Consider the following 15,695-nt stretch of genomic DNA (forward strand, 5'->3'; position numbering starts at 1 on the left):
CCAATTCGAGGATAGAACGAGGCAGACTACATAACACACCACCAGACACGGATATGCATATACACTTATTGACGTGTATACACGGTTGTGTGAGGGTCTGTCTACTGTACTGGGAGCTAGGAGAGGGGCAGAAAGCAAAGCAAGATGGCTCCAGTTGGTTTCATCAACCACACATTGAAGTGGCAGAAAAAAGAAAATCTGGATGCCAATTCTGATAAGATCAGGATTTTATGTGTGTGTCATTAAACAGTTCTGTGATTTATCACACAAATACCAACATTCTGACGAATACTGGAATATAAACGTGCAGAAGATACCAGGGGTGGACAAGAAAACAAGAGCACCTCATGGTAAAGTGCTGTTTAGATGAAAAGACTGGGACCTTTCACATGAATCTAAGCAGATGTTATTTTAAAGCAGCCTTTATAAGACTTGGTTGAAAGTTTGCTAGAGGCGTTCTTACTCAAGTATAACTTTTCTGTTGCTTTTTGCCTCCACCTTTATGACATAAACCTCCAGTATTTAAGAATATTATAATATATATTATAATGACACAGTCTTACAAACAGAAGTGTGTCGTGGTTCATAAAAATGCAATATCAGCTAAAACCAAAGACAAGCCTCTCATTAATCACCTGACAATCCTTCACACATATTTGCTCTCTGTCTGTCTTTATACTAGCTTTAAAATTACACTGATACGTTGCTATTTCTAATTTATTAGAAATATAATATTATTAACATATCAGGAGCATATCTTGCTCCTTATATTTCATGTTTGTAAGACCACTTCCTGGCTGTTGTAGTTAAATTCCATTTTACCCTGCAGGTGTTTCTGTTATTTCGTCCATCCCCGTCTCCTGTGAGTTAAATTTAAACCCTAAATTCAACGCTTTATCCTTCATTGCACCACACATTATTTGAAAGGCTGCACCTTTCCAAGTTTGCGTTACGTCATCACACATCTGTCCACACCTTTCTATTAAGTAAAACAACAGTAGAACTATGTTAACATGACACAGCAACTGAAATGTTTATCGCAGGGAGATTTGGAGCCCGTGAGCAAAACTGTTTCAGACAGAGATGGACAGTTTTTCATCTGAGCCTGGGAGAGTCAGAGGACAGATAAGTCACTGCTGTGTCCTTCTGTCTCAGTCCCATCATCTTTGCCACTTTGGTAAACAGCAGAGTTAGGATCCAGGCACGAGCAAACAGTCGGCCACTTAACAATAAAACAGCAGAACAAACATCCACACAAGAGGTCTCCAAGGAAAATTAATTTTTTATAAAATCTTGAATGCAACTAAGTGTCTGAATGGTCATCATTATTGGAGTCAACACAACAAGCATTTGTAGTGTTCTAGAAACAGAGAGGACTTATCAAACATTATCTGCCGTTGGATTTTCATACACAAGTTTGTAAATCACAGCTGGTTATTGCTCCTTGAATAATGCTGCCTTTTTCTGTAATATTGTTGCATGTTCAGAGAGACCACAGCTACATAACGCTGATCCAGAAACAACCCTTGAAGACTGACTACCCAAGCCTGGCTCGACTGACGGGTCACTCTGAGTAATAAATATAAAGTATGACCAAAACAAAAAATGAACCCACCCACCCTGCTCCACCCCTCATTAGGAAAAATGTGCTTAATCGTTCTGTGTGAATGTATCCGAGTTGATAAAAAGGCTTGCCAAAGTAGCTCGAATGATTTTTCCTTTGTAGCGCTGTGCTGGGAATTGTCTGTGCTGCTACCTCCATAGGGTGTGTGAAAGATAATTAGCTACAAGGAGTGGATCCAGCCACAACACCAAAGTGCATGCTACTCTGCGGTCAGGACTACAGCTTAGCCACAGCTTAGGTTACACAGGAGCAGACAAAGAAAAGTAGCACCATCGGGCCTTGTATAAAAGGAGCAGCTGCAGGCATGGAGGGCAGCAAAGACAAAACCCTGCAGAGCATTAGACTGATCCACAAAGTGCCGTCCATTCCTATTTTAACCCCCACTTTCAGAATAAAACTCAGTCTTATCTACCTCTTAGCTCCATTTACATCACGTCCACCTTTTGTCTTGTTTCCATTTCTACAGACACACCAACAGTTACACCTGCACTCGGTGCAGGAGGTAGACACACAACACAAAAAACAGATTTTACCCAGAATCCAGAAGTTATGACGGTTACTGCTCCCTGGAGCTGTGAGGCTGAAGAGTCAAAAGCCTGACTAAAATATAGAGGGGGTAAAAAAGTAACTGAAGTACAGAGTTTAGAAAAAAAGAAAGTGCATGTGGTACTTCAGGAAAAAAAAGTTATGTCAGATGAAGATGTGTTTTTGGCTGTATAGTTATATATCCAGATTGAATACAATATAATAAATAGATATTTAAGATTGCACACACATTGAAGGCTGATTCACTGCTGGTGGAGCGGTGAGGAGAGGTGTGATCAGTGTTGAGTGGATCTGGATAAAAGCCCTGTTTTTGTTGTTTGTTTTTTTATTATTTTGTTTTTTTTTTTTTTATTTGACCCCCCCTCTTTCATTTCCATAAATGCTTCTTACCTTACTTGGAACACAGCGCTAAAAAAGGTATAATTTAATCTTCAATAACAAAATAACATTTCAGTTCTGTTAAAATATACATGGAAAACCTGTCAATATATATTAGGAAACAAACTAATTTGTACAAAAAGTACATCATCATCATCATTATTTCTTATTCTAACAGTTATATAGTATGATACAGAAACCCAAAGGCAAGGTTGATGTCAAACCAAAATCAATTTTCATAGAAAGAAGTAGTTGAAATTCGTAAAATTTCAACTTGATGTAAAATCAAATCAAACTGGAGAAATAACAGAAGAAAATGAGCACATTCAGAGTATTTAATTATTAAAACCATATCAGCATTGCACATCTATCTAGTCTAGTTTCTATTGGTGCCAGTGAATCTTTGCTCATCATGAGTATTTCTCTAACTGCAGCTGACACTACTGGGTCACATGACACTATTCATTTATCTTACTGTAGCCTTATAAAATGTTAAAAAACGTTTGATCTTCATCTGTTGACTTTATAGTCTAATTGTGTCTTAAACAATCCACAAAAGTCTAAACAGTCATCAATATCTTCTCAATAAAGGCATTTGGTAATCACTCTGTCCCTTCTCCCTCTTACTCTGCTGTTTGTTTAGTTGACTTTTGATGGGGATGAGTTAATATCACCACTCACACACAGCAGTTTGCCCTTCTTAATCTAACATGACTCACTTCCATCACTTAACAACGAATCCACTTCCTCGATTACCATTTATCTCTTCTCCTCCCCTTCTCTGCAAATACATGTTTCAAAGCAATAAATAATAAATGAAGGCAACGTTCATCCGCTGCAACAAAATCTTCCATTCCTGTAAAAAGGAACTGTTTCATATTCTTCAGTTCTTTAAAATTCAGTTTTAATTTTTTTCCTTTGTGTTATTTGAAAAAATAAAATACCTGAAATGACTTGAAATAAAAAAAAAAATGCAAAGACGGAAAAAAAGTTTCCTGGATTTGTAGAAAAAAACAAGGAGGTGGGTGGGAGGGCAACTCAAAGTGGAGGAGGAGAGAGAGGGAGGATGGGTGGGGGGTGGGGGGGATCCTGGCCCGGTGTTACCAGGAGTGGTCCAAGCTGTATGTCTGCAGGAGGAGGATGAGAGAAGCAGGGTTCATGGTTGGGACGAGGCTGCCCTCCATCACTCCGGAGTCCTAACCGTCTTCTCAGACCCCCGAATGGGCTTACGGACTCTTACGACCCCACTCTCACTTGTTAATGAGCAACCCGCCCACCCAGCGGAGCTTGCAGGCAAACCACCGCCTGAGGGGACAAAAGTATTCGTAATGGAATTGCTCAAATTCCGGGGTCTGGCGGATGTCACTTAAAAATGCAATGTCAAGGTCTGACTCGGTGAGGATGATGAGGAGGAGCAGCAAGACAAAGAGGAGTCCAATGGTCACAAGGAGCAAACGGAGGACACTTAAGACAAACTTATTCACCTGTTCTACCTCGCTGAGGGCCGAGTCCCCCCCTGCACCCTCCTGTGCAGATCTACCGTCCACACCAAAATCACCCCCTTGCCCACTCAGGGGGGTGCCCGCCTCCGACTCCTTCTCCTCCTCAATGCTGCAGGGTGCCCCATTGATTTGGCGCGAGACAGCAAGCTCCATGCTGTGCTCGGCCACCGGGGTGGGCAGGACGCTGTCAGAGGGGCTGTAGGCCTCATCTGATATTACCGCCATCCCCTCACTGGCGTCTGTGGCCTGGCTCCGGGAGCGGGGTATAAAAGATTCCCCAAGGGACACTGAACGCACCGGTGTAGAGTGGGCACTGTCACGCAAAGACTCCAAACCTAAGGTAGAGAAAAGACAAGAACAAAGGACCATTACACTACTTTTTACAGCTCCATAAAAGGCCTCAAACATGTGGCGTTCACAGACACTCTATACAGTCTGTTACAGAGCCCAGACACACAGACTCTGAGAAATCTGATCAGGTTTTCCCCAAGAACAAGAGAGGAGTATTGTCATCATAAAAGCTGATGTGAATACTAATCATCATACTAATGAAAGACACTATTCTGTAGCTTTTTCAACAACAGACATTAAAGGAAGGTTCCCACCCTAATCAGATATGGATTTAAAATCTGTAAAATTCAGTATTCTTCTTTTCTCTGTAGTGAAAAGTAAAGAATACCTAACATTTGACATTTTTGTCATGCTTATGCATTTCATATTGTTTTGGACTGAAAGGTCTGTTAAGGTACACTAATAACAGGTTAATAACTGGCCTTAAAGACTATTAATATATTATCACAGTATTGTATTTAGAAAACTCATCACTGCAAGTTTAAGTTGGGTCTTTTAACAGAAGCATCTTTGGAAAAATTACGTTTCCAAACAGCCGTTTTTGCACACTTTCACGTTGATCTAAATGTCTCAGTAATAAAAGCAACACGATAACATGCCACATGCCTGCTGAAATACCAGGCTGGTCATAGTGACAAAAAGAAAAAGGTTAGAAAGACAGAGGAATTACTACAGGCTGTAGTCTAAAACCAAACCATGAATGTGTTAAACGTCCTTGAAGCGATGGACTATTATCAGATTGATGCAAAAACACCATAAAAATCCAACATGCCTTTAGACAGGCCTGATGAATGATTGGCAATAAGGAGTAAATCCATCACTGTTTGAATTATCACCTGAAAACAGCCAACAAAGGTTTTTAATCATTTCAGAGTACTGCACAGACATGCAGTGCAGTGAAAGTAATGGTACAGTATGAGAGACACTCTAAAGTGCATGTCAGTGAAGATGAGCTGGGGTTGAGCCCCTCTGCTGACGATATCACATTCTCCAGCGTAGCAGCAGCAACATTACACCTTCACTATAAAGAGAAGGGATTAAAATTCTGATTTTGATGAGGAAGCAAATCATGAAAAGGACTTTATCAAACTGTGAGGAAAAAATAGGGCAGATTACGTCCAGCTTCTAAGCCTCTAAGCCATCTTTTCTCATAGCTGATCTGCCTCAGCTGGTTCTATGTTTTGCTTACAGCAGCACAGCAAGGTCTTCATTAGTGTTTGCCATATTCAGACCTCCTACTCTAAAGCACTGCAGTGTAACGTAACACAAGTTTAAAGCATATAGATCTAGACATAGCAGCCACATAAGGACTAATCCAAGTATAACTACCAAAAACAAAACAAAACAGAAATGCCTGTTCAATGACCAGGAAGCACAGACAACCACAGCTGCCAGCGTCACTGAGGCGGAGCCTGAACGGAAATATAGAACTGTAACATGTAAAGCACACTCCAGACTGGCTCTGTGACGACTTTACCTGGAGAGTTGCTGGGCTGAACGCAAGGCAGCGGGGTGCAAGGGAGAGGGGAGACACTGGCAGACTCCTGCTGCCCTGTCAGAGCAGGGTAGAGGGGTAGGACGCCCAGGGCCTTGCCCAGCATTCGAGGCCCCAGGCTCAGCACGCGAACCTTCACATCCCGGTAGCAGTGATTGATCATACGCAGGTGGACATTCACCCGGGTGGTGATGCGGATCAGACACTTCACCATGGCTGCAGCATGCGTGTGTTTATCCTGTCCTTATGGTCCCTTTCCAGAGTCCAGGCCACAGGGGTTTGTGTTTGGCCGAGTGGTACTGCCTTAGTTGTGGAGGTGAAAACAGTGGGGTTCTGCAGCAGTACAACGATCACCAGCATTGGCCTGGTTTGGTTTGGCCCCACCCAAGACAGTGACATATATGGAGTAAAAGACCCAGGCTATTTTCAGCTGGGGTATTAATACTACTCTAAGACACCCCGTCAGCACACACTGGGGGTGGGAAAGTCTTATAGCTCTTAAGAACTCACAGCAAAAGATCCTCAATACACACCTGCTTCTGAGCCTCCATTTATCTGACTGTGAAAACTGCTGCACTTAAAAAGCAGGGCTCTTTTACCCCAAAGCCACGAGGCCTGCGTGACTGCTGTGCCCAACTCACTAACAGAAGCAGTGAAGCACTGTTCTGAACACTGGAGCCAGCAGGTGGGCTGAGTGACATGAGTGAATTTGGCCGTCACCATGTTGGCACTACATGCGTATAATCGTTCAAACAAACACACATCTCAGTAATGCTGAAGTGGAGTGAGGCAAGCTGACTGACGCACACACCTGCAGCATACCACACCAGTATGAACTGGGCCAGATGGCTCTAGTTACGGTGTGAGTCTGAGTGTGTTTGTGTGTGAGTGTGGCATAATTTGATTGTTTGTGTCACAGCCTCTGAAGAACACTCTGTGAAAACACAGATTTTGCATTTTAATTAATAAATAAATTAGTGAAATATTCCTTTGTATATTTATTTTCTGTTCACACCCCATTTTAGTTGTGAGATTGTATCGTGCCAGTTTTAGAGATTTCCCCATGAAATCAAATGACTCATTAGATGATTAGGCACCTCATTCTGCACACATATTTGGTGTCCAATAAGATGCTCCCTTTAAGATGGTGTCCCACCCTCTTCTCTGTCTTCTGCTGAGGGTGGGAACTACTAGATAAAGCTGTTGGAGCTGACCAATCAGATCAAGCAGACTTGGTTTTTAGGAAGGAGGGGCAGCCTTCTAAGCTTCCTGGTTTAGTTTAGACTCTTAGGATCAGATCAGTTCTTACCTTCCATGATAGATATGTGCACAGCTCTCCGACGTGTGCGTGGTACACTGCTGAGCCGAGGCCCGTGGGTGATGGACGGACAACTTCTGCTGGGCACAAGGCCAGCCCTGCAGAGACAAACACACAAACAGAAAAATGCACAAACAAATATTAGTGCACTAAATGGTGAGTGCACGGTAACTCATACTGTAGCCAGTAAGCGCTGCTGATATAAAGTTGGAGCCTATGAAAATAGAGGAAAATTAAACAAAATTCTGGTCAAACATTCTGACCTGTCCTGAGTTTACAACTCTACCTGTGTATTTCTGGAGGTTCGCGTTTGATTTTGGCACTCTGCTCCATCACCTCTTTTGCCACTCGTCCACTGTTATAAAGCACAGAGATGATGCTCAGGATGAGTTCCACATACACACACTCGCACAGACATTACCAGGCGCACTGGTCTCACCCATTGCTATGAAAGCCATCACGGCAGTGGATGAGTAAAGTATGTGGGCATCATGATTGAGTTACCCTGGTGAATTCAGCTTTGTGTAGCTGAATTAGCACCACTCAGACAAATGCGCACACAGACTTGCAGAAATCAAAACAATGATTGTGGTTTACACTTTCACAAAAAGGGACAGTTCACCCGAAAATACAGCTAATTTTTCCTGTGTTCTGCTGTGCAGTGTTTTTAGTACAACTTGCAGAGTTCTGATGGCACTACGCTTGTGGTGGTCAAAGTGCCAATGAAATATATTAGCAATATGCTTGCCGAATAAAGGCAAAACTGAAGACATCCACTCACGATAAACATCCACCATGAGGATGCCATAAAAGCTTGCACAGCAAAATATGTATCTATATATGAATTTGTGGTGAACTCTCCCTTTAAAATTTGTTTGAGCAATGTCTCTGTGAAGGAAAATTATTGAGTATTTGACCATTAACTGCACAAATTTTTGTCTAATTATAGGGCAAGTTCACCTAAAATAAAATATACTTTTTAGTCTGTCAGATTAGTATAATAATGAGTAAGATAATATTATTTATTTAACACATCTCGTCCTATTAAAGCAGTTACACAGCTTCATGTGTTCAGTCCCCTTCATTTCCCCCCACTGTGTCCTCTGTCTCATAAAGTGTCAGTGCTATCCTCCAGGCAGAAAGAAGGCTGACATCACAGCACACAAGGCCAAGAGGCCACGTTTTCTGGGAAGACTTCTCTCCACCTCCAGCTGGGGGCTTTTCTGCTGCAGTGTCCTCCCCTCCCTGTCATCAGTCACAGTGCCATGTTGTGTACTCTACCTGTAGCGGAAACGGCTGCCCTTGAAGAACAAGTTGCTGCTGGACACTGTGCGAATCTGGCTTGACTTCTCAAGCCTGGTAAAGGAAAGATAAAAAAAAAGAAAGAAAAGGTTTCACCTTAAAGACAGCAGAAGGAAAGGTAAATGAATATGAATATGTCTTAATTGTTGTTTTCTGAATCATGCAACAACACTACTATAGGAGCAAATCTCAAATCCCTGCTAATAAATGATGCATGCTGTACTAGACACTGTATCCTCAACATGGCTCCAGTATTCGATATATTTATATTGTCATTGTAAGTGAGACATTAATGTTTCACTTTGCTTTCAAGGGATTTGTTCCTCTCTGAACAGTTGGGTGTACACTTGTATTTTAGCCTCACTAATGGGCTAAATGATGGGTGGAAACCTGATAAAATATTATCACTCTGCCACATCAGAGTCATCAGAAGGTCACATCATAATTTCCTCCTGTGCCTTTTCCACACTTGTTAAACCCTTTACGCCTCTCTGATCACCCGAGCCACCAGGATCAATGCCACACACTCCCAGCCTCTGAGCTCACATTGCTTTGTTTTTTGTTAATGTCCTTTTCCTGAGCCCGAGAAAGCATGGGGGACCTGCACTATAACTCATGGCTGAGACAGGGAGCCATATCTCAGGAGGAGCACTCAAGTGCTTGTGGTCTCGTGCCAATGCGCACTCATTCACCGAAAGGTCAGCAGCAAGTCACACCTCGTTTTCCCTGCTGATAAACAACCAGAAGCTTTTAGGGACATTGAGGCACCGTGACGGTGACTTCCCCAGCAGAGCAGAACAAGTACGTACCGTACATCACAATCATTAGGAATCAGGGCTTTGTGTACTTACTTATAGAAAGCTTGATTCTCCACTCCACATTTCCAAAGGTGCTTGCATGCCTCCGGTGTTGGAGCAAAGTATGTGAGGATGATCTTTTTGTCCTGCACGTTGAAAATAAAAAGCCGTGCAGGACAATATAACAAACCGAGACATCACTGACACATTACTCTTTTTTCCCCCACATCCAACAATTCATGCTCTCACCTCCTTTTGATTTGCATATATGTGGAAAGTCTTGCCTTCAAACTTGAGTTTGGTCACCTCGTTCCTGTCCAGGAGAAAAGCACAGCCATGGTTACATATACAGCAAGCAGGAACAGAAAGCCACAGCCTCTTTAAATATTCATGACAAACATTTTGAGATCACATAAACAGTCATCGAGCTGACAAAACAAATAAGTGGTAATATTCCCTGCAGAGAACGAGGGAAACCTGAGTACTGCTGAGACCAAACAAAGACAGTATAAACACTGCAGACAGATGTCTGGTTTCATTATGGTAATGGATCAAAGCACACAAAAATAAACACAGAAATGATCAACAGAAGTGCACCACGTTTTATACATTTTCAATCAATGAAGCCTTTCCTTGGATTCATAGATCTCCTGGTATAACACACTGTGATTCTTGTTGCCACAATAAGCCATCTGTGCACATGCCAGCCCCCGGCTCTTGTCACAGGTAGAAACAGATGGAGGGCTTTGTTTACCTTGGCTGTACAAGCAGCTGCAGTGCACATGCTGTTTTATGTAGGTTGAACATATATGTTAAATTAGGTGAAATCATGGCCTGCAGTATGGCTCACCACTTGAGAAAATGAACCCTCTTGTTTCCCTGAAGCACCACAAAACCAAATGGTGTGAAGGCGAGAAAAGCTGGGTTCCCAGACACATCCTAAAACATAGAAGACAATGTCAAAATATAACATAACACTCGGAGAAGGCTTTCAACTACAGTAAACACATCAATTTCGATTTTTTAGACAGAACCTTGACTTTAAAAATTAGACTTAAATAGAGAAAAAAATATTAAAAAGATTTTAACAAAGAAATACAGCTGATTATGCTTGAACCTGAATGAGACTTAAAAATCTAAAATTAAGTCAAAACAAAAATCTTTTTCAGTAATCTCTACCGCGTATACCACGGGAGTGTTTCACGTTCACATGTTTACTGCAAAACACCACCTTGCATGGATGTGGATCAACACCATATGTCTCCAGCATCTGGGCTTTCTGCAGGAAGTTTCTCTCTGATGTTTCAGGTGTCTGTCCACTGAGGGGAGAGCAGATATCGGTGTCAGTCCACCATGAGCATTAATAAAAATAATGAGATTTATTCATTTATATCCAAATATATACTAATTAAACAATAGATTCTATTGTCAGTGTTCATAGAAGAGAATTGTGTTTTCTTAAAGACTAAAGAAGCCACTAGTGGGCAGCAGAGTCTCATACTATCAACCCACCCCCACAGCATTGAGGCTAGAGTCTGTAAGTCTATTGTGTCTCCCAGTGAATCATTATGCTGATATATATTTTGATTTTTCTTGTCTATTCCAGCCAGCAGATGAGATATAATGAATCAACCCTGGTCAGTGTGTGAATAAAAAGCTTCATCAGAGGAGGTTCTACCAACCTGCTCAATAAGATCACTCTCATTGTGTTCTGCTGCTTTTTCAGTTACATCTGCGGCTAAGAGCCTTCACTAATAACTGTGCATATAAAGGGCAAGCTGGGTTATATGAGTGGATGGTGGAGAAGAGAGTGGAAGAGAAAATAAGAGGGCTATCTACTCAAATAATAGACAATATTCTGTCTAGCCAACAGACCAGTGGTACCTCATTACTGCACTCAATTATATAAATGTCAAAAGAGCACTACTGTTTGTTTGACCTGGATAACAGTGAGATGTGCAGGTATGTTAGACAGAAAGATAGAGACAGAGAGAGACACATCAAGGCTCTTACATCAGCTCTGTCTTGTGTATGTCAGCTATCCGGCGCTCCAGCTTCTCCGAGTGTTTAGGGAAGAACTGGAATTTGGAGCTGTAACCTTCAGGATGCTTCCCGGGGTCATAATCACCAATCTCAGCTGGAGGGAGGATCAGGAGAACAAAAGTTAAATGTTAATGTATTCACAGACATTCAGGGCAAATAAAAGTTAAAGTGATATCTGCAGTTTTTAAAGTACACTGTGGAGACAGGGTATATACACAGCTGGGATTATTCACGGTCCTTCATGCCACATTGAACTCCCTCAGATGACCCTGATGCTGAGTCCTATCTGCAAGGAGGAGTTGACCAGGCAGCACATCTTTAATTCATCAGCCCCTCCACCAGAAGACCCGCCTCCCCTCAGACACTGAGCTCTCTGTGAAGCTGACTGTGCAACCATACGTCATGTGTGTGTGTTTGTTTATGTGAGAGGACCTTAAGATGCCAGATAACCACATCAAAGACTTGATAATTAAGCGTGATTTCTTGTTTACTAAAGCGTGCACAATCCATTGAGCTGACTACCGTGCAGCACAGCATAACCCTGCAGTTTGTGTGAATACATATCAGCATGAAAATCACACAGAATGAGTGCAAAAAGCTCATTACATGCCTCACATTTTATGTGCAGGTTCATCCTTTGGAGCATTTTTACACTCTTGTAAAATTCTATTTGCTGTGCTGGTGGTGAACTACAGGCCATGACACACCAGAGGATGAGAACAGTGAGAGGCAGAGAGTGGTACAAGTCATTTCCATCTGTCACTCTCCATTACCTTGAAGGATGTGGGCAGCTAGCATCGCCGCATCCGAGGTTTTACACAGGAGCCGACCGTGGTAGAGGTCTCTCTTGATTTGCAGGAAGACAAGATATCTGCAAAGGACAAAACACATCATGTCAGGCTGCTTATTAGAATACTGATTAGTCAGTCTGCATTTCTCTGTGAAATCGCAGAAGGTATAAAACAATACAAAAAAAGACAGCGAAATTGATCATTGTCACAGGCTGCATGTTGAGTTCATGTTCCCTGTGGGTGGTTTTGAATATTTCTTTTTAATTTAGCTGAACCGAGGGTTTTGTTTTGGGGGAAAAGGAGGGTAGAAAGGCCCCCTGAGGGAGAAGCTGCTACTGATGCTATGCTTCTCTTAAAGCCGCCAGCCTAGTTTCAGACTCACCCAACTAATCACCTCCTGAAGCACCAATCATAATGAGACAGCGTTTGCAGCACAGATCTGCATAATGACAACGACTGGTGTTTTAATTATCAATACTGTTGTTAATGTTATACAGGTTAAGGACACAACATTCTTACTCTGGCAGATCTGCTTCCCTCTGTCACATTTTCACCACAGCTAATGGCGCTTCCTTAATTTAGACAGGCATTAAACAGCTTTGTATGTGTCCGATGTCCACACGGCAGCAGCTGCAGAGTGATGAGTAAAGAACCCTGCGTTTGGCACTAATGGCCATATTACAGCAACATCTGCATAAACACCCTATAGAAATTTTACTGTTTATACAACCTGGGTGCTATACATGTACGTGGTGTGCATGAAGATTAACTTGTAAAATCAAACACTCACAGACTAATATCACCGTACCTCTCCATTTTATTTTTTTTTGTTGTTGTTGTTATAGATGCTGAACTTGGGACTGGTACATGCTGCAAACAGCCCCCACACAGCAGAACAAGAGGACGCTGCCATGAGAATGTGACTGATTGTTTATCCTCACCCACCCTCTGTGGTCTGCTCCATGCTCTGCCCTCCCACTGTCATAATCATGACAACCCCCCCCCCCCACACACACACACACACACACTTCCCACTTTCACTCTCCCTTATTTTCCTCTCCACTCTCAGCCAGCACCCTTTGCCCCGTATCTCCTCTATCCACTCTATTCATTATGTGGTGCGCACATTTCATGTCATTACACCTCACAGAGAGTGGACTCCTTTCTTTCCTGGTCAGTAATGAATGGACCATCCATACACACATTCAGTATTAGATAATACTCTGAGACAGTATTATCACAGGCAGAATGTGTGTGTTTATACACGGAAGTGTTGGATGATGCTGCTCGTCCTGCTCGTTATATTTCAAAGCTACGAGGGAATGCTTTTACATTCCTGTCTGCTTCACAGCTCTTCCTGAAAACTGGGGTTCGTGTAAATTTATCATTATGTTTTAGACAGCGCAGTACCCAAGCATTTTAATTATGAAAGGCCACGAATAATGTTTTAGACCTGTTCTGTCTGAAAGATTTAGAGCACAACATGAAAAAAACAAAACAAAAACCGGGCACAGACGCATCCCAAAGATCTGCCTAACGATGGCAGCCTTCATACTGTAAACAGATGTAAATTCTAGCTGCAACAGAAAATAACGACTCATTTGAAGTGTAGGTTACCACAGGAGGTCATACCGGGTGATTTCCTCCTTCAGAGCAGCAGGATCAGGAGGGTAGAACTTGACTCTCAAACACATGGTGAATGGCGGCTGACCTGGAGGAAACATGGAAATAGATAAAAGCAGAAATAAGTTAAGTGTGGCTTAGTCTGCAAATGAAGCATTGCACAATATATATATATATATATATATATATATATATATATATATTATATATATATATATATATATATATATATATATATATATATATATATATATATATATATATATATATATATATATATATATATATATATATATATATATAATATATATATATATATATATATATATATATATATATATATATATATATATATATATATATATATATACATATATATATATATATATATATATATACACATTTTATTTTATCACATTGATGGCTTAACTTGAGAATGAACACTTTAACTTTTCCAACTACTGCAAACAGACAAACTGAAGTACTTACATTTCATTTGCTTTGCAATTGACTTTGGAAACTCCAACCAGTGCTGCATTAAAGAGAAAGACAGAACTATAAGATGTTGGAAAACACCAGCTGTGAGTGAATAATCCACACATCAAATCATTCTGCTGACACTTCAGTATGAGTCGATGTGACTTTCAGCTGTTACTACTGACACTTTTGCTGGGAAAACTTGTCCGTACCACATGTGATGCTACAACAGCACAGTTTGAGCAGCTCAAGACGTTAAACTCAAACCTAAAGAATTTGCAGAGTTTTATTTTTTTTTGTTGTTTTTATTTCGGCTCGAACTGCTTTGTTGTATTCTCTTTCTCCATCTTTCTCCCAGGTTGCTTTTTGTGCCTACCCGGCTCAGAGCCACAGCCACACGACAACAACCGAGAAAATCCTCCTGTGTGATGCAGCATCAGCAGGACTACAGTATGATCTGTGAACATGTTAATACTTCATGAATCAAGCAGTGCTACTACATGCCTCACAGCAGAGGAGCCTGATGGCGCAACCTTCGATCTGAAAGGAGGCGTGAATACGAGAAACTGAAGAACACAACTTTTCACTCTGGACCACAATCTCGCTCTTGTTCTTGGAGTAAATCAAAAACATTCAATTTTTAAAGGATGGCCATGCAAGTGTTCTTTTTATACATATACAACGCCATCCTTAGTTCACATATAAAAACGTCTGCTTTTAAAATAGATGGACCCACTGGATATAACAAGAGAGATTACAGACCCTGTAATTTCTACTCAGAAATGGATTTATGTTGTTCTCCAGCAGCAGAATGTGCTGCATGACATTATTCAGCTCAAGGCTGTTGTTGACGAAGGAATAGTTGATACTTTTCTTTGCTTTTTTCTTTGTGGCATATGCCCATATTACATCAAATCAATGTATTTTATAAGCAAGTCCAAAACCAACACATCTCAACCAAAAGGGAACAAAAACAGCATAACAAAAAAACAAGACAACAAAAACATCAAGGCCCAGTCTGGTTTAAAATAAGAAGAAAGAACAAAGAAAGAACAAAGAACTCCTGTCATGTTCACACAAACACTTACCCGCTGCTTGTCTGGATCCACATATCTGATGCCAAAGTAGTCTTTCTCCAGTAAGTTGAGGTGGTGGCAGATAAGGTCAAACAGATACTGTCCCTTTGCATCCCGCTGTAACACAAGAGAGAAAAAACAAGATTACAGTGAGCATGTCAAAATAATATTCAGCCTGTGTTTAAATATGAGAAAACAATTCCTGCTAGCTGAATGTGCTCCAGTTCTTTTTTTAAAACTCTACCAGAGATATCTTGGATTCATCTAATATTAATACACAGCCAGAGCCATCTGAAGTGTCTGGGATAAGCCCTGTCACACAGCTAAGAGAGAAGCTCAAAGAGAGGATGGATTAAAAGTGCTGAGATCTCA

General features: G+C 41.3%; 1 protein-coding gene across 2 annotated transcripts in view; it reads right to left on the reverse strand.

Moving 5' to 3' along the window:
* Window positions 1-2,421: 2,421 nt before the first annotated feature.
* Window positions 2,422-15,695, reverse strand: part of frmd5a (FERM domain containing 5a) — a 51,042-nt gene continuing 37,768 nt past the window's right edge. The window contains exons 2-14 of one of the 2 annotated variants that reach the window (XM_028430906.1): window positions 15,336-15,440; window positions 14,260-14,302; window positions 13,780-13,858; window positions 12,130-12,227; window positions 11,327-11,450; window positions 10,545-10,632; window positions 10,164-10,252; window positions 9,563-9,626; window positions 9,368-9,450; window positions 8,496-8,570; window positions 7,501-7,569; window positions 7,206-7,312; window positions 2,422-4,385 (exon numbers count right to left, since the gene is read on the reverse strand). In XM_028430906.1, the coding sequence (XP_028286707.1) occupies window positions 3,799-4,385; window positions 7,206-7,312; window positions 7,501-7,569; window positions 8,496-8,570; window positions 9,368-9,450; window positions 9,563-9,626; window positions 10,164-10,252; window positions 10,545-10,632; window positions 11,327-11,450; window positions 12,130-12,227; window positions 13,780-13,858; window positions 14,260-14,302; window positions 15,336-15,440 (1,611 nt within the window). In that variant the 3' untranslated portion in view covers window positions 2,422-3,798. Of the gene's footprint in view, window positions 4,386-7,205; window positions 7,313-7,500; window positions 7,570-8,495; window positions 8,571-9,367; window positions 9,460-9,562; window positions 9,627-10,163; window positions 10,253-10,544; window positions 10,633-11,326; window positions 11,451-12,129; window positions 12,228-13,779; window positions 13,859-14,259; window positions 14,303-15,335; window positions 15,441-15,695 lie in introns of both variants that reach the window. The other variant, XM_028430905.1, reaches the window with a different exon arrangement.

Source organism: Parambassis ranga, chromosome 19 (genome assembly GCF_900634625.1).
Source record: "Parambassis ranga chromosome 19, fParRan2.1, whole genome shotgun sequence".
NCBI lineage: Eukaryota > Metazoa > Chordata > Actinopteri > Ambassidae > Parambassis > Parambassis ranga.